The following is a 19,445-nucleotide window of genomic DNA, read 5'->3' on the forward strand; positions in this document are numbered from 1 at the left end:
CTTGTAACTGTTTGTAAGTATGACATTATAGCCATTTCGGATCACTCTCCATTACAACTCTCTCTTAAATTCAAAGACTCTGTTTCTACTATTAACCACTGGCGTTTTGATGTTACATTATTGCAAGATTTAGACTTTGTTAAATTTATGAAAGAACAAATTAACTTTTTTTTTCAACAAATTACACTACGGAAATTTCTTATGGAATATTGTGGGATACATTCAAGGCTTATATTCGTGGTCAAATTATTTCTTACTCAGTAGCTTTGAAGAAATGCATCAAAAACAAGACTCATCTATTGGTTGAGAAGATTAAAGACATTGACAAGAAATATGTGACTGATCCTACTGAAGAACTTTACAAACAAAGAATTGAACTGCAGATGGAATATAATTTGTTACTTACATCTTCGATTGAAAACCAGTTAATTAGATCTAAATCTGATTTTTATGTGCATAGAGAGAAATCAGGTAAACTGTTGGCTAATCAACTGAAGAATATTTCAGTTAGACGCCAAATTGTGGAGATTCGCAAACAGAATGGAGAACTGACGGTTAACCAGGAAGAGATAAATCAATCTTTCCAAAATTTTTATACATCCTTATATAGTTCAGAATCCCCTCAAGACCTTAGTAATATGTTTAATTTTTTAGAACATTTGAAACTCCCAAAAGTATTACCTCAAGATAATTTAGAATTAAGTAAACCCATTACAGATTCTGAGATCAATAATACTATTTCCTCACTGAACTCGGGGAAAGCACCAGGTCCTGATGGATATTCTGTGGAATTTTATAAAGCTTTTTCTTCTACTCTCTCTCCCTGGCTTATTAAGATGTTTGATGAATCTATCACATTGGGTAAACTACCACAATCATTTTACAGAGCTACGATTTCTCTAATCTTGAAAAAAAATAAAGACCCGACCGAATGTTCTTCTTATAGACCAATTTCTTTGTTGAATGTTGATTCTAAGATCTTCTCTAAAATTCTAGCGACAAGGCTAGAGAAGATATTACCATATATTATCTCTGAAGACCAGACTGGATTCATTAAAAATCGTTATTCCTCCTTTAATATTAGAAGATTGATGAATATTATTTACACCCCTTCACATAAGTCCTCAGAATGTGTTATTTCATTAGATGCTGAGAAGGCCTTATTTATTTACAGTTCTTGAAAAATTTAATTTTAGTCCAATATTTATATCTTGGATTAAACTTCTTTATAATTCCCCAGTTGCCTCGGTTTTTACTAATACCCAAAGATCGCCTTATTTTCGATTATTTCGGGGCACCAGGCAAGGGTGCCCCCTTAGCCCTTTATTATTTAACTTAGTTTTAGAACCTTTGGCAATTGCTATCAGAGAAGCACCCAATATTACTGGTATTATTCGTTGCAGGGATATTCATAAAGTATCACTATATGCAGATGATTTATTGCTATATATTTCCAATCCTGAAAATTCTATTCCTGCAGTTTTATCTTTATTAGCCCAATTTAGTAATTTTTCGGGATATAAACTGAACTTAAATAAAAGTGAATTATTCCCTTTTAATGGATGGGTTCCTATTTATGATAGTTTGCCTTTTAAAATAGCTAGAGACTATTTTATATATTTAAGGATTAAGATTACTAAAAAACATAAAGATTTGTTTAGGACTAATTTTTTCCCTCTATTGGACCTGATTGGTAGTTTCCTTACCAATTGGTCACCATTATCCCTATCTATGATAGGCCGAATTAATACTATTAAGATGATGATCTTACCTAAATTTTTATATATATTCCAAGCTATACCTATTTTTGTTCCTAAATCTTTTTTTGATAAGGTCGATTCTAAATTGTCTTCATATATCTGGCAAAACAAGAATCCTAGATTGGGAAAAAAATATTTACAGAAATCTAAACTGGAGGGAGGATTGGCATTACCCAACTTTAGAATTTATTATTGGGCAATTAATATTAGTTACTTAAGGTATTGTTTGAATTATTCAGAATTATCTCTAAATCCCCATTGGGTAAATTTAGAAATTAAACTGGTACAAAATTTCTCAATTAGTTTTATTTTGGGAGCGGCTCTCCCTTTTACTCTTACTAAACTATATAAACTAATTGATAATCCAATGGCTAAACATACACTACGTATATGGTTTCAATTCCGGAGATTTTTTGGCCTAAGTCATTTTATCTTGGAAACCCCTATTGTACTAAATTTCTTTTTTCATCCCTCTCTAATTGATCAAGCTTATTTACTCTGGAAAGTTAAAGGTATAACATGCTTTTCGGATTTATTCTTGGATAACTCTTTCATGTCATTTGAACAATTATCCATGAAATATGATTTACCTAGATCTCATTTCTTTCGATATTTGCAGATTAGGAGTTTCTTAATTTCGACTTTACCCTCTTTTTCCAATCGGGAGACTACGACTGTTTTAGAGGATATACTATATTCAAAATTCCCTCCAAAAGGTGTGATATCTAAATTATATAATATAATTACAAAAATAAATTCTGGGACTTTTGGAAAGTTTAAAAATGATTGGGAAAGAGAACTCAACCTTCATATTTCCAATGAAAATTGGAATAAAATTCTGCGACTGGTAAACTCCTCTTCTCTATGTGCAAAACATTCACTGATACAGTTTAAAGTTGTTCATAGAGCTCATATGTCTAAAGATAAACTCCATCGTTTTTATTTTCATATCGATCCTATATGTGATAAATGTCAATTGGAAATAGCTTCCCTTACACATATGTTTTGGTCCTGTCCCTCTTTACAGAATTATTGGAAGGAAATTTTTTCCATTATATCTACCGTTTTGAATATTGATTTACAACCACATCCCATTACTGCAATTTTTGGATTACCTATGATAGATTTGACTTATTTATCTCTTCCTGCGGATCGTATGATTGCTTTTCTTACACTAATGGCTAGAAGATCTATACTATTGAATTGGAAAGAGGTTAATCCTCCCACTGTTTTCCAATGGTTTACCCAAACTATACTATGTTTAAATTTAGAGAAACTTAGAAACTCTGTCTATGAATCCCCTTCTAAGTTTGAGTTAACCTGGCGACCATTTATTCAATATTTTCATTCGTGGTGAGTTGATCTGGCTCTGTTTTCTTTTTATGATTATGTATGATAATTGGGCTGTTAGATGAGATCAGAATGATCGGCATGATTTAGCTATATCGGTAGCTTTTTTTTTAAGTTTTTAATTCAGATTTGTTTTTTCTTCCTTTTTGGGGTTTTTTTTTCTCTCTTTTTTTTATATATTTTTATTAATTATATCATTTTTTTTAGAGATAGTTCATACTCTAAACTGATCTAATTTTTTTTTATGATATATTTTTATTCTGCAATATTATTGTTTAATATCTCTGTATTAATTCATTATTTACTATGTATTTTTCATATCTCTTTGAACTGTATGTGTTTATCTTATAGCATATAGCGAAGGGGAGGCGGCGACCCCGGCCTCGGTCGAGTGAGGCAGGCGGAGGCCCCGATCCGGGCAAGAGCGAAGGGGAGGCAGCGGCCCCGGCCTCGGTCGAGTGAGGCAGTCGGAGGCCCCGGTCCGGGCTATCTATAGTCTCTTGTCAATTTACCATAAATGATCAAAGAAAAACTTTTATCCCAGAAGTGTCAAATTCATAATCAAACAGATATATAGAACTTCCCAAGCAACTTCTTCAATTCTCCCAGATTTCCTTACCCAGTCATAGTTGTGTAGACTCAGTGGTACCTCATATTCTTCACATGGTTTATAGTTCTGAAAGACAATTTCTGAAGGGAATGGCTGAAATAATGGCTGGTCAACATCCACAGAGGAACACTGGAAAAAAAAACAAATAAAATAAAGGAACAAACAAACCAGACTTTCCAAATGTCTTGGCCTCTAAATAAGATTTCACGAGACTTTTCAATATAAGGGATCAATAAAATCAGACAACCCCACTCTGAACATTGGAAACATTTATTTTATGCTAGGCATTAAAAACATAAAAGGTTTATGAGTAAAATATACATTTCAACATTTAACACACATGATAGTTGCATATTCAGCAAAAAGAAAGTATTTCATAAGAGTAAAGAATAACATTTACTGATGCCTGGAACATAAAAACATAGATATCTGCACTCCAGGCACTTCGGTCCACATTGCTGTGCCAACATAATAACCTACTTCATAGCTCTTCATTTTCCCAGTTCCATGTATCTAATAGTTTCTTAAGAGATCCTATTGCACTTTCCTCCACCACTGTTGCCGAAAGTGCATCTCATGCATCCACCACTTTCTGTGTGGAAAAACTTACCTTTAACATCCACCCGTATCAACTCCCAAACACCTTAAAACTGTTGCCCCTCATGTTAGCCATTTCAGCCCAGGAAAAAACCTCTGGCCAGCAACACAATCAAAGCCTCTCATCATCTTATGTACCTCTATCAGGTCACCATCCCATTCCTTGCATATCCATGTGTCTATTTAGAACCAAAGAATGCTTACTTTTCAGTAAACCTGTATTTGTTGATAGATTGTGCTGGGTATGTTTATTTATTCTGAATACTACCTAAATATTCAGATGCACAAAGTAGCCATTGTTCTCCAGTTTATGTTGTGCAGCTTAAACTAATTTGTTGGTGCTGATAGGATTAGAAAAAAAAGTAGAAAGTACACCAAACTGAGGCCTCAATGCTTGACAGACATGGCCCTTGAATATAAAATTTGCCTGCCACTACAGCTGAGCTGATCTGAGAAGAATCTACCCTTTGTAATACCTTAAGAGGACGTTCTTAGTGTAGGGCCTCATCTGGAACAAAACTGGGAAATTATAGTTTTTTTTAAACCATCTATTTAAATTTAAATTTCCTCGTGAAGAACATTGGGAAGTATGCCCATTCCGCTGAGAATACCCATTCATCAGACTAAAACTTTTTTTTGCTATTTTGACCATTATTCTAGAAGTATTTGCAATCTGGTATGCCATCAATCTGACAGAATAATCTGCATTCAATAATGTTGAGGTGTCTGTGAACAGATTTGAATGAGATCAATTGATCTCAAAATAAGGAGCCACATTTTTACCATAGCAGAGCACCAAATTGAATAGGTTATTATAAAGTTTGGTCTTGTGTGCTTAGGTTTTATTTTTTTTTAATGGTAAGTAGCAGAGTAGGTGCAGTTATTAAACTAAAGTAAGTAAAGTGTCTAAGGCTTCAATGAATGGGACAAACAATTTTAGCTAGTTCATGTGATAACTATACAGGACATAGGTGAGACCATTCTTGGAGTACTGTGTGCAATTCAGGTCACACAGCTCATCGAAATATATTGTTCAGTTAGAAAAGGTACAGAAAAAAATTAACGAGATTGTTACCAGGTCTGGTGGGCTTGAATTAAGGAGAGGCTGGATAAGCCAAGATTTTTCTCTCTGGAACATAGGAAGCCAAGATGGAAGGTTAGAGAGATTTACAAAATCATAAGGTAAGAAGTCTTTTTTCTATGGTAGGAGGAATCAAAAACTAAAAGGAATAGATTTTAAGGTGAGAGGGCAAATATTTTAAAAGGAACCTAAGAGGCACTTTTTCCACACAGAGGGTGCCCGTATATTAAAAGAACAGCCAAAGAAAGTGATGGAGGGAAGTTCAATAGTTAAATTTGAAAGACATTCAGACAGGTAACGCAGGGACGTAGCTTTGGAGGGACATGTGCCAAACACAGGCTTGGGTACACAACTGATCAAGCATGGATAAATTTAGCCAAAGGGCCTGTTTTTAAGGGGCCCAACTTGACAATTGCAATTTTACTAAAGGATTGTGAAGTTTGGGGGTGTGGCAAGATGGCGTAAGGATCAGACGTGCCTTCCAGTCCTCTCCTGACTCTATCTTATTGTTTTGTCTAGAAATGCCCGTTAAAATTCTTTAAAAGTTTAGATAACTTCAGTGCTGTTAATTTAACTTATGATGGTACAATTGGTGGAAAAGAGCAAAAAAAAATGACAACAGATCATCAAAAAACTACATTTTCCAAAAGTTCAAGTTTTGGAGCCTACCTATAGGAAAGACACCGGGGCTCAGCCTGAAATGGATCCCAGGGGAGAGGTACAGCTTTCGAATGTAGAGATCAATGTTACATCGGTAGAGCCCTCTAAAGAGGGCGCCAAACAGCCTTTAGAACAAAGAGTTACTCAGGTTCGCACATGAGCAGTAGCATCTGACGGCAATATTATGAATGAACCACTTGTAGTAACATCAGTTGAAGTACCGACTGGGGAAAGGCATTTGTCAACTGTAGCGGTGGCACTGCAAACTGTACCTCTTGAGATAAAAGAACCTATACAACTTGATGTACTGGGAGAAATTAATACATTATGGACTGGGGAAAATCCCGGCCAGCGTCCTCCAGTCACTGCTGGAAAGGCTGTGGCTGGGGTTTCCACACGCAGCTATACTACAAGGAAGGCAACCAGAATGAAGGAAGCAACAGAAGACCCTTTGGTTATGCAGAAGAAGCAGGAATCTGTTGAGCCAGAATCTCTTCCAATTGAAAAGATTCTTGTGAATCTTGAATCTAAATTATCTTATACAATGCAGGGATTATCTAAGATTATGACTGAACTTAGTACTAGGTTTAATACTCTGATGGAAATAAATTCTCAACAAATGGCTGAGTTTGGAGCTTTTAAGCTTGAAGTGAGAGATAAATTTAATTCGTGTGAAGAAGATATAGACGAAATACGAGATCAAGTTTCAGATATGACCAAAATGGTCAAAGATTTACAAACTCAAAATAAAAATTTGGTGAAAAAGATTGATTATTTGGAAAACCAATCCAGACGGAACAATATAAAGATTATTGGTTTGCCGGAAGGAATGGAGGGACCAGACCCAAGAAAATTTTTTACTGAATGGATTCCGCAAGTGCTGGGTCAAGAACATTTCCCGGAAGGTATAATACTGGAACGTGCTCACAGAGCCTTGCGTAGAAGACCTATTTCAGGTCAAAGTCCAAGACCTGTTTTGGTTCGTTGCTTGAATTATTACGACAGAAAAATAATTTTACGAGTGGCTATTAGAAATGCACAACAGAGAAAATCACCCTTGATGATTCAAAATAATCGAGTTTTCTTCTATGCGGATTTGAGTCAAGAAGTTATGTTCCAACAACGGGAATTCAACTCTGCTAAAGAGTTGCTGTGGAAGAAAGGTTATAAGGCAACCTTTAAATATCCAGCTTTGAAGGTTTTTCAAGATGGTTACCAACCAAAGTTCTTTGATTCTCCAAAGGAAGCTATAACATTTGCTCAAGAGCCGCCAATTACTCAGTTTCAACAGAGACATAGTCCGCCGCGATCTCTAAGGAGACAAGAGATGGAAGAAAAGAGCCGTGCTCCAAGAAGGAATGGTTGTAATGGTGACTCGGCAGTTGGAGCTGATTAAAAGAAGAGTTGTTCTTTTTTTTTCTAATGTTTTTGTTAAAAAAAAGGAATATTAAATAATGATGATGTTAGTTTAAGATGAAGTGAGAGTTGGGGGAGAGAACTGGATAGGCACTATTTCCTGAAAGTCATCTGCTATGTGTGAGTTATCTCACACCCATTTTTTTTGGGAGTTACCGCACTGCGCGGTTTAGACGGGAGGGGGTATTTTTAACCTCCTACCCGTTTTTTTTTTCTTTTTTTTTGTATTATTAGATTAAAGAGTGAAGGGGTTTTTTTTGTGTTTATAAAAAAAGCATAAGAAAGTATTTGATTGTTTAAAAAACTAAAAATTGATGTGGTTTTTTTTTGTAAAGTTTATTCAGTAGATAAGGAATATTTGAAATTTAAATGTGAATGGGATGGATAAGTTTTTTTTTAATATTTTTTCTTTAACTTTAAGGTGAAAGGAGTGGTAATTCTGGTGTATATTATTTTGCTATTTTAGTTATAGAACGAAGGGAATAATGATGAAAGTTATAAATTGAATTGTACAATTCTTAATGAGGCTTGAATTTTGTTTGTGGTTTATGCTCCATTTGTTGAAGATATAGATTTCGTTGTAGATGTGTTTTTATTATTTGGATATCTGAATTTTAATGTAATGATTGGGGATATTTAAATGTGGTATTGGAGCTTTTATTGGATAATTATTCAAGAGTAAAAGGGAAAAATGGTGGAAGAGTACTAAAATTGAATTGTACAATGCTTAATGAGGTTTGAATTTTGTTTTAAGATGGTGGTTTATGTGACTAATATGATGATAGATGTGAAGTTAGTTGATATTTGGTGAAGGTTTATCTCTATAGAGAAAGTTTTTTTTTCATCTTTTTTTTCTCATGCTACAATTTTTTTTAAAGAATTGATTATTGTTTAAGAATTTTTGATAGACAATGTTACTAACTTTACTAATTTTTTATATTAAGTTTGAGTTAAATACATGTTTCATCTTAACTCTGTTAAATATATGCATTTAAGTTTGATTTAAATATGTTTTTAAGTCTGATATCTTAGTATTAATTACTTCTCTTTTTGTTAGTATTTTAATCGGTTATGTTTTTGTTTTTTTTGTTCTTTTTTTGTAAGTGGGTTTTTTTTCTCACATATATTATTAACTTTATTAATTCTTCACTCTTTATTTTGGGGGGAAAGGGGGGGTTGGACTAATTTGAGTTGGGTTATTAATGTGTAATAATTATTGGGGAGGGTATAGTTTATTTAGATTACTGATACTGTATTGTAATTTTATTATTTTATTCTTAATTTTTTTTAATGTAATCCTATATGTTATTCATGTTATAAAATCTTAAATAAAGTTTTAAAAAACAAAAAAAAGGATTGTGAAATTTAAGAAAAGGAGGTTTCAGAGTTGGTGAATTTATCGTCAAATCAGGTGCAGTAAAAAAAAAACAAAGATTGGAATCAGAAAAGAAAGTGACAGAAAAGGTGTCAAAAATCCAAAAGATATTATTTTTAACTTCAACATGTTGTAGTATCTGCAAATCTGCAAATATCGCTGCATCTGCAGTTTTATTTGTTCTCTGCTCCTCCTACAATATGTTAGTTTAAAATGTTGTTAGAAAGTGAGTCAATGGGGTTCTGAGGTGGGCCTCCCATCTCAAAACAACCTGCTTTTAATAGGGTTTCATGATCAGCAACTAACAATTGGAAGGGGCCTCCTGAAGTAGCACAGAATCAAGTGGATGACTAACCTGCATTCCATCACCCCAACCCACTACTGCTCCTAGCCATAGTCCTCAGAAAGATACTTTACCTACTAATCTTCTGATCTCCTATCCCAATCCATGACCCCAGTCTAGCATCATCACCATCACCACCACCCCTCCAACTCCTCTCCCCCAGCCCTTAGCACCTCTCCCACCATTTCTTCTGCTTTCTGGAATAACACTGGAAAAGTAAGTCATTTAGATGGTCCAGTATTTTGGACCTTGGAAATAACTTAATTTGGCAGGCTTTCGACTGAGTGAGCAATACCTGGTGGATGAGTGAGCATGAGATGTAAAAAACCTAGCAAGCAGGGCCCAGTCAGGCTCTCAGCAGGTATCTGAATGTTGGTTAATCAAGGGCTTGGAAAAGGCCCTCTTAAAAGTAGGTAGGTAGAAGTGGAGCAGCCATTGTGGGAGTGGGCCAGGGTAAGAGTGGCAAGGTGAGGCTTTGGTTCAAGAGGCTTCAGAAGAAGAGGCTAAGGTAAGCCTCTGGTGAATTCCTATCTTTTATTCTTTGACTTTCTATTAATGCCAAGATGGAATCATCAGAATGGCAGCAGGGTTGATGGAGTGCTCATCGTGTGAGATGTGAGAATTCTGGAAGTCATGCTTATCTCCCTGATAGCTCCATCGATACACTGAGATACTGCTCCTTACAAACTGCTTTAGAAACCTGGAGCTGTAGCGTGTTGGCATTCAGCTTGTACAGGAGAAAAAAGCTACAGGAAGGCAGTCACACCAAAGCTTCAGGGGGTAAATATGAGAGGGAAAGCAAAAGCAAGTAAGCAGTTAGTGCAGAACACTCTGTGGACATTCCCTTCAACCATAAGTATACCATTTTTGATAATGTTGAAGGGAACAACCTAACAGGAGAAGCAACTAGATCTCTGGTACTGAGCCGGGCCCTGTGGCTCAAAAGGGAAGGAGGGGAGAAAAGTGATAGTGATAGGGGATTTAATAGAGGAGCAGAGAGAAGAATCTGTGGACATGAGAAAGACCCCCAGGCACCAGGATCAGGGATGTCTCAAATTGAGTGCCTATCATTTCTGAAAGGGAAGGGCAAGTAGCCAGAAGTCGTGGTAGATATTGGTACCAACAGAGGTTTGGAAAGGATGAGGTCTTGAAGAAGGAATTATAGGGAGCTAGGTAGGAAGCTGAAGATCAAGACTTCAAGGGTGGTAATCTCAGGATTGCTGCATGTGTCACACATCAGTGAGGTAAAGAATAGGATAATATGGCAGGTGAATGTATGGCTAGAAAATCTGTGCAGGGCAGTGTTTCAGTTTTCTAAATTATTTGGATCTCTTCTGGGGAAGGTTAAAAGGAATCAGAATCAGAATTATTGTCATGAACATGTGTCATGAAATTTGTTGCTTTGTACCAACAATATGGAGCTGAACAAGGTGCAACATTATGAAAAAATTACAAAGATGTAAATACAATATTTTTAAAAATAACTAGTGCAAAAGAGAGGAATTGAGGGAGTGCTGTCTTTCTGAAATCTGATGGCAGAGGGGAAGACATTGTTTTTGTAACACTGCATGTGTCTTCAGACTCCTGAACCTCCCCCTTGAAGGTAGCAATGAGAAAAGGGCATGACCTGGATCCTTGATGATCCTTTCTTGCGGCACGGCCTCTTCAAGATGTCATTAATGGAAGACAATGACCATAATGGTGCTGGTTGAGTTTATAACTCTCTGTCACCTATTCCTGTTCTGTGTATTGGCACTGCCACTTCAGATGGTGACCCAACCAGTCAGAATGTTCTCCATGGTACACCTGTAGAAATTTGCAAGAATCTTTGGTGATATACCAAATCTCCTCAAATTCCTAACGAAGTATAGCCGCTGGTGTGCCTTTTTCATAATTGTGCTGATAGATCTTCAGAAATGTTGATACCCAGGAAAATGAAGTCTCTAACTTTCTCCACTTAGGATCCCCTCAATGAGGGCTGTTTTTTGTTCTCCTAGCTTTCCCTTCCTGAAGTCCACCATCAATTCCTTTGTTTTACTGATATTAAGTGCAAGGTTGTTATTGTGACACATCTCAACTTGCTGATCTATTTCAATCCTATAGACTTTCTTATTGCTCTCTGTGATTCTGGATGGGTTGCACCTGAATATGAGGGGGACCAACATCCTGTCAGGCAGGTTTGCAAGAGCAGTTAGTGAGGGTTTAAACTAGTTTGACAGAGGAACGGGAACCAGAGGAATAAGGAAGATGATAACAAGTAGATGCAGTGTGTAACTGTGGCTACATTGGACAAAAATTACCAATAGATGGATTAACAAAAGAAATTATATAAGGGGGTAGGTTCATGGTTACTTGCCAGAAGCATTGACACCACACCCAGCCTCTTTCTTTTCTTTCCTTTTTTTAAGGGGTAGGAGAAGGAGCGGGGAGAAACACCACATGTATGTAGATTGCTGGGGGATATCTGTGTATTTTGTAACAGTCTGTGATGTTATCTCCTTGTTCATTGGATGGAAAACAAAAAAAAATATTCAAATTAAAGTAGATGGGATTGGGAAGATGGACAGGCAGTCGATAGGGAAAAATTGCAGACAATGGTAAGAATTTAACATGGTATTAAGAAGACAAAATTGAGAAAGGTTATGAACTAAAACTTTGTATTTAAATGCATGCAGTGTAAGGAAAAAGGTAGATGATTTTATAGAGCAACTGGAAACAAGCAGAGATGATGTTATAGGCAACTAAGTCATGGCTGAAAGAAAATCACAGCTGGGGCCTGAACATCTAAGGATAGATGGTGTATCGAATGGACAAGCAGGTAGACAGGAGTTTTGGCAGTGGGGGGGGGGGGTGGTCTCTTTTAGAATAAAATGGAATGAAATCCTTGGGGAAAAAGGCATAGGATCAGGAGATGAAAAATCCTTGTGGGTAGAGTTAAGAAACTTCTAGGGTAAAAAGATCCTGACGGGGGTTATATGCCGGCTTTCAAACAGTAGATGGGAGGTGGAATGCAAATTACAGAGGGAGATAGAAAAGGCATTCAAAAGGGAAATGCTATTTTATTCATGGGGGATTTCAATGTGCATTTTGATTGGTAAAATCATGTTGGGGCTGGATCTCAAGAGAAGGAATTTACAGAATCCCTGTGGGACAGCTTTTTAGAGCAGCTTGTGGCTGGGCCAACAAGGATAAAGGCAATTCTGGTTTGGGTGCTGTGCAATGAACTAGATTTGATAGAGAGTAAGGTAAAGGAACCCTTAAGAGGTGGTGATCACAGAATGATAGAATTCAACCTGCAGTTTGAGAAGGAAAACTTAAATTAGATGTATCAGTGTTCATTCATTCACGAGCCTTGCCATTCGGTGTGAGCAATCATGTCTCTCCATCCGTCACTATCTCTGACCTTCCAAATTGTTATCTCCACTGAAGGCTCCATCTTTGAGCTGAGACTATAGTTGATGTTAAGTTCATGGGAAAAATATTGAAGTGGTTACCCGTTGCCTTCTTCAGTTGCAGTCTCCATACTCAGTATCAGAATTTATTGTCACGACCAAGTCACGAAATTCATTGTTTTGTGGCAACAGTACAGTCAATCATATTATGAACGATATTACAACAATAATAATAAAAATAATACTGCATAAAAAGTAAGGCAGTGTCTTTGGTTCATTGATTATTCAGGATTCTGATGGCAGTGGGGAAGAAGTTGTCCTTGTGCTGCTGAGTCCTCATTTTTAGGCTCCTGTACCTTTTCCCAATGGTAGCAGAGTGGGTGCTATTTTTAAGACACTCCCTCATGTAGATGTCCTCTGGAGTTTAATCTTGTCCTGAGATTTGGTACTTCCATACCAGGCAGTGATGCAACCTGCCAGAATGCTCTCCCTGGTACACCTATAGAAGTTTTCAAGAATCTTTGGTGACAACTGTGGTGTCATCGGCAAACTTGCACATAGCATTGGAATTGTGCCTGGCCACACAATGTATAATGAGTATACATTATACTCATTATATTGTCTGCAGAATCACAAATGGCAATGAGGAAGCGTACAGGAGGGAGATAGATCAGCTCATTGAATGGTGTAATGACAACAATCTTAAGCTCAATGTCAGCAAAGCCAAGGAGATGATTGTGGACTTCAGGAGAAAGTCAGGGGAACATGACTCAGTCCTCATCGAGGGCTCAAGAGTGAGAGGGTCAAGAACTTCAAACTCATGGGTTTCAGATGATCTGTCCTGGAGCCTCCTTGTTGATCCAATCACAAAAAAAACTCACCAGTGGCTATACTTTGTAAGATGTTTGTGGAGATTTGGAATGTCACCGAAGAGTCTCATAAACTTCTACATGTGTACCAATGGAGAGCATTCTGGCTGGTTGCCTCACTGTCTGGTATAGAGGCACCAACACTCATGACAAGAATAAACTCCAGAGGATTGTTAACTTGGCCTGTGAGATCACAGGCACCAGACTTCACTCCATCGAGGACATCTACATGAGGGAGTGTCTTAAAAAAGCAGTCTCTATCCTTAAAGACCCTCACCACCCAGGCCATGCACTTTTCACTCTGCTACCATCAGGAAAATAGTACAGGACCCTAAATATGAGCACTCAGTAGCACAAGGACAACTTCTTCCTCGCTGCCATCAGATTCCTGAATGATTAATGAACCAAAGACTCTGCCTCACTTTCCGTGCACTATTATTTTTAATTTTTTTTATAGTAATGTTGTAAGATGGTTATAATATGAATGTTTGCATTATGATACTGCCATGAAACACCAAATTTCATGACTTGTTCACAGCAATAAATTCTGATTCAGTGGGCTAAGTACATACCAGTGGGGTGTGCCTGTGTTGTTAATCAGTAAGGAGGAGACGTCGCTTCCCATTCGTACTGACTGTGGTCGTCCAATGAAAAAGTCAAGAATCCAGTGAGAGGACGGTACAGAGGCCTAGAGTTTGTAGCTTCTTGACCAGTGCTGGCTGAGGGAATAATGGTATTGAAGGCCAAGCTGCAGTCGATGAAGAATAGTTGCTGTTTTCTTGATGTTCCAGAGCTGAGTGAAGAGCCAGTGACATTGCTTCTGCTGTGGAGCAATGGTAATGATAGACGAATTGCAGTTGGACCAGACCTTTGCATGTTAATTCTGGCCATGACCAGCCTCTCAAACCATTTCATCACAGTAGAAGTTGATGCTACTGGGCGATAGTTGTTGCGGCAGCTCACACTACTCTTCTTTGACACTGGGATGATTGATGCCCATTTGAAGAAGGTGGGAACCTCTGACTGCAGCATGAGAGGTTGAAAATGTCCGTGAACACTCTGGCTAGTTGGTTGGTGCAGATTTTCAGTACCCTGCCAGGTATGCTATCAGGGCCTGATGCCCTGCGAGGTTCATCCTTTTGAATGATATTCTAACATCATCCTCAGAAACAGATATGACAGGGTCCTCAGCCTTTACAGGGATTCTAGTGGGTACTGTTTGGTTCTCAAAGCAGGTATAGGTGTTCAACTCATCAGGTAATGAAGCATCACAGCCATCTATGATGTTCGCCCTCACTTTGTAGGCTGTAATGTCCTGCACTCCCTACCATAGCTGGTGTGTATCTGTCTCCAGCTTCTTCCGGAATTGCCACTTTGCCTCAGAGCTGGCCTTTCGCAGATCTGAACAGGTAACCCTGGCCATTGATCAGCAGATTCATCTGTCCAGCGTTTTTAGTTTTACAACCATAAATTCTAATTTGTAGAATATGCTTGTAAAAACCATCCATCATCTGCAATCTGTGGCTTCACGTGACCCTGATTGAAAGACTAAACAGGTACTACACCTTGTCCAAGGTTGACCTGTAGGCTATCAGATGGAAGGAGCGCCTTATAACTCCTTTTATTAAGCATTTGCACAACACAGACACCGGATATCAGTATACTAGTGGAATAAAGGGGATTTGAGAGAGGAGCTGGCCAAGGTTGATCAGAAGCAGACACAAGCAGCAGTCTTGGAATTTCTGAGATTAACTCAGAAGGCACAGGACAAATTTATCCCAAGAATAACATAGTATCCTGAAGGAAAGGGAAGGCTGAGACAGCAGTGGCTGTCAAGGGAAGTCAAAGACAGTATAAAAGCAAAACAGAGGGTGTACAATATCGCCAAAAAATTAGTGGAAAGCTAGAGGATTTAAAAGCCATCAGAAAGCAACTAAAAATGCAATGAGGAAAGAAAAGATTAAATACAAAGGTAAGTTAACCAGTAACATCAAAGAGGATATGAAAAGAGTTTTCAGATATATCAAGAGCAAATGAGAGGTGCTGGTAGACATTGGATTGCTGTAAACCAGTGCTGGGGAGATAGTAATGGGAGACAAAGAAATGGTGAATTTACTCAATGACCCAGAGGTTTGAAAATGTCAAGTGGCATAAGTAGGTGTAGTCACTATGACCAAGGAGATGGTGCTAGGAAAGTTGAAACGTCTGAAGGTAATAAATAACCTGGACCAAATGGACTATGCCCCAGGGTTCTTAAAAAGGAGGCTGAAGATTGTGGAGACATTATAATGATCTTTCAAGAAAAATTGGATTCTGAATGGTTCCGAAGAGCTGGAAAACTGCAAATGTCACTCCACTCTTTAAGAAGGAAGGAAGGCAAAATTCAGCAAATTATAGGCAGGTTAGCCTGACTTTGGTGCTTGGCAAGAAGTTAGAATCTGTTGCTTCAGGATAGGGTTCCAGGGCACTTGAAGGCACACAGTAAAATAGTCAGAAGTCAACATGGAATCCTTCAGGAGAAATCTCACCTGACAAGCCTGTTGGAATTCTCTGAAGCAATAACAGAAAAGATATATAAAGGAGAGTCAGTGGATGTTGTTTACTTGGATTTTTAGAAGCCCTTGACAAGGTGCTGCACATGAGCCTGCTAAAGATAAGATGAGCGACCAATGCATCAGAGAAAAAATACAAGCATGGATAGAAGATTGGCTCACTGGCAAGAGGCAGAGAGTAGGGATAAAAGAGGTATTTTCTGGTTGGCTGCCAGTTGCCAGCGGTGTTCCACAGGGTTCCGTGCTGCTGGTGACTAGCAGAGTTCCGTAGGGTTCTGTGCTGCCGGTGACTAATGGAGTTCCGTAGGGCTCCGTGCTGCCGGTGACCCATGGTATTCCACAGAGCTCCATGCTGCTGGTGGCCAGCGGTGTTCCACAGGGCTCTGTGCTGCTGGTGCCCCGTGGTGTTCCACAGGGCTCCGTGCTACCAGTGGCCAGTGGTGTTCCACAGGGCTCGGTGCTGGGACCGCTTCTTATCACTTTATTTTTAATGCAATTAAATGGCAGATGGAGTACAGTGTTGATATGTATGATCATGCACTTTGATGGAAGGAATAAAGGCACAGACTAATTTCTAAATAAGCAACAACTTCAGAAATCAGAGGATCAAAGGGACTTGGATTCCTCATACAAGATTCCCTAAAGGTTAAGTTGCATGTTGAGTCAGTAGGAAGGAAGGAAAATGCAATACTAGAATTCATTTCAAGAGGAATAACACATAAAAGCAGGGATGGAATGTTGAGGCTTCATAAGGCATTGATCAAAATTTGGTGGGAGAATAAATTAAGATTAGTGTAGGATCAGCAGGACTCAGTGGGCTGAAGGGGTTGTTTCTCTACTCTATGTTTTTATAACTCTGGCTTCATATAGAACTGTCAGGTCCCAGATTATCATAGTTTTATTTTTTAACAGATTTATGATTGTTCTCATTCAAGTCAATATTGCAAAGATCCAGGTTAATCCAATTCTTCAGCAATGAAGGTTCAGTTCCAAATATAGCAATTTATGACAAAGAGGTTACATAACTGGTGTTAGGATCATTAGATCATTGAGCAAAGAAATTGGCTGTTCAGCTCACAAAATCTGCATCAACCGTTAACTCCTATCTATGCCAATCCCATTTTATCTCACCAAATTCACTTCAACTCCCACCAAATTCTTACACTACAAAAGTACTCACTTACAGGCCCATCAAAATTTGCTGTGGTGTGACCAATTAACCTCTCAGCCTGCATGTCAAAACATCAAATGGAATCATCAGCACAGAAGCAGCCCAGTGAGGTAGATCTGCACTAGGCCCATTTTCCTGCATTTGGCCTGTATCTCTCTACTCCTTTCCTATCAGAATATGTGTCCACATGTTATTTTAATATTGTAATTGTATATGCCTCCATATCACTTCCTTTGCAGCTCGGTCCATGTATCCATCATCTTCTGTGTAGAAAAACACCTTTCAGATCTCCCTTAATTTTTTTCCACTCTCACTTTAACCATGTGCCCTTTTCTACCCCATTCAAGAGTCCTAAGTTCCTGTCTTTACTCTTCCCTTCATGTTGTCTGATCCTGTTGGAGAAAATCCACACAGTCATAGAGAGATGGTTTGGATGTTTGGCTGGAATTTTTTCTAGGATTCCTACTTCAAGCCCTGATTCAAACGTTTGAATAAGAGTTCTAATGCTCCATCTTCCAACCACATATGTTCAGGGGGGTACGTTCAGAAAGATGAGTAAGTTCAACCAGCAAACAAAGATTCTAACCTTACCAAAGAGAGGAATAAATAGAGGAAACGATGGAAAAATGAGACAGAAAAGCCAAATAAAGATTATCAATCAAATCTGTCTAATGAAAATCAAGCACCTCCCAACATTTATTTTCATCATAAACATCATCAAAGAATAAAAATTGCCTTTCCAGAACAACATTTGAAGAGATTCCTGTACATAATTGAAGCAATAAATCATCCAATAGCTTTTCTTGACAAACCATCAGTGATGGGCAGAGCTTGCCGAAACAGAAGTATTGCAAAACTCTAATCCAAAGTTACTGTTTGAGGTGCAGCATTGGACATAATGATATAATCACTGGTTGCTTCTGCACATGAATGAAGGATGCAAAAGTCCTCTACAAGTATGGTAAGTGAGAACGAAATCATCCCCAAAAGTTAACCAATTCACATCTAAGTATTCGTTTAAAAAAGATAATAACCTGAAAATACTTCTCTGCCCTCAGAAATCCACTCATCCATCAGCAATCATTTTGTTTATAAGCCTATTGTTTAAAAATTAAGACCACAAGACATAGGAGCAGAATCAGGCCATTTGGCCAATTAAGTCTACTCCGCTATTCCATCATGGCTGATTTCAATGCCATTCTCCTGCCTCCTCCTCATAACCCTTGATTTTTTTCCTAATCAAGAACCTATCTTCCTCTGTCTTAAATATACCCAATGACTTGTCCCCCACAGCCATCTGCAACAACAGATTCAAATAATTCACCACCTTCTGGTTAATGAAATCCCTCTGTTCAAAAGGGATGTTTTTTTTCTATTCTGAGCAACAATGATGAGTCACACTACAGAGAACAGATGGAAAATCTCATGCTATGGTGCGAGAATAACAACCTGAGACTCAATGTGGACAGAACAAAGATGATTGTGAACTTCAGGAGGACCAGGAACGACCACCCTCCGGTACACATTAATACACCATAAATATTCATGAATAATGCGAAAAAAAAATTACCAAAGTTCAAGCTCAAAGTGGGGGGGGGGGTCACATTATATATGAGGTTATTATTTTAATAATTTTTTTCTGACAGGTTTAATGATAAGATTATCAGCAGCCACCTACATTGACGGCAGCGCGACTAGGGTGGGGGGGAGAGACGACAGCGCGAATCGGGTGGGCGAGGGGGAAGAGACACCAGGACAAATTCGGGCGGGCGAGGGGGGAGAGAGACGCCAGAGCTAATCGGGCGGGCAAGGGAAAGAGACGGCAGTGCTAATCGGGCGGGCAAGAGGGAGAGACAGCAGTGCTAATCGGGCGGGCAAGGGGGAGAGACAGCAGTGCGACTTGGGTGGGCGAGGGGGGAGAGGGATGCCAGCACGACTCGGGCGGGTGAGGAGGAGAGACAGCAGCGCGTCTCAGGCAGGCGAAGGGAGGGAGGTCATATTATACTCGGGGGTAAAATTTTTCTCCCTTTTTCCCCTCAAAAATGGGGGGGGGTGCGGTTGCATTATACACGAATCGCATTATACACAAATATTCACTTGTCAGCAGGCTGGTGCCAGACTATTTTGCACCCTAGGCAATTGTACCCCCTCAAAAAAATGCCAGCTTCAATTTTCAAAAACAGATGTTTTGTAGAAAAATTGAAAAGCACGTAACTTGAAATTGCTAAATTTATTTTAAATTGTAAGAATAAGCAATACATTAATCTTT

At 38.4% G+C, this 19,445-nt stretch overlaps 1 protein-coding gene across 1 annotated transcript in view; it reads right to left on the bottom strand.

Moving 5' to 3' along the window:
* The window catches only part of hydin (HYDIN axonemal central pair apparatus protein), a 1,560,590-nt gene that overhangs the window by 1,453,976 nt on the left and 87,169 nt on the right, over positions 1–19,445 (bottom strand). The window contains exon 4 of the mRNA XM_069900939.1: positions 3,730–3,849. Coding sequence (XP_069757040.1) covers positions 3,730–3,849 — 120 coding nt within the window. The remainder of the gene's footprint in view (positions 1–3,729; positions 3,850–19,445) is intronic.

This window comes from Narcine bancroftii, chromosome 10, assembly GCF_036971445.1.
Source record: "Narcine bancroftii isolate sNarBan1 chromosome 10, sNarBan1.hap1, whole genome shotgun sequence".
Lineage (NCBI taxonomy): Eukaryota > Metazoa > Chordata > Chondrichthyes > Torpediniformes > Narcinidae > Narcine > Narcine bancroftii.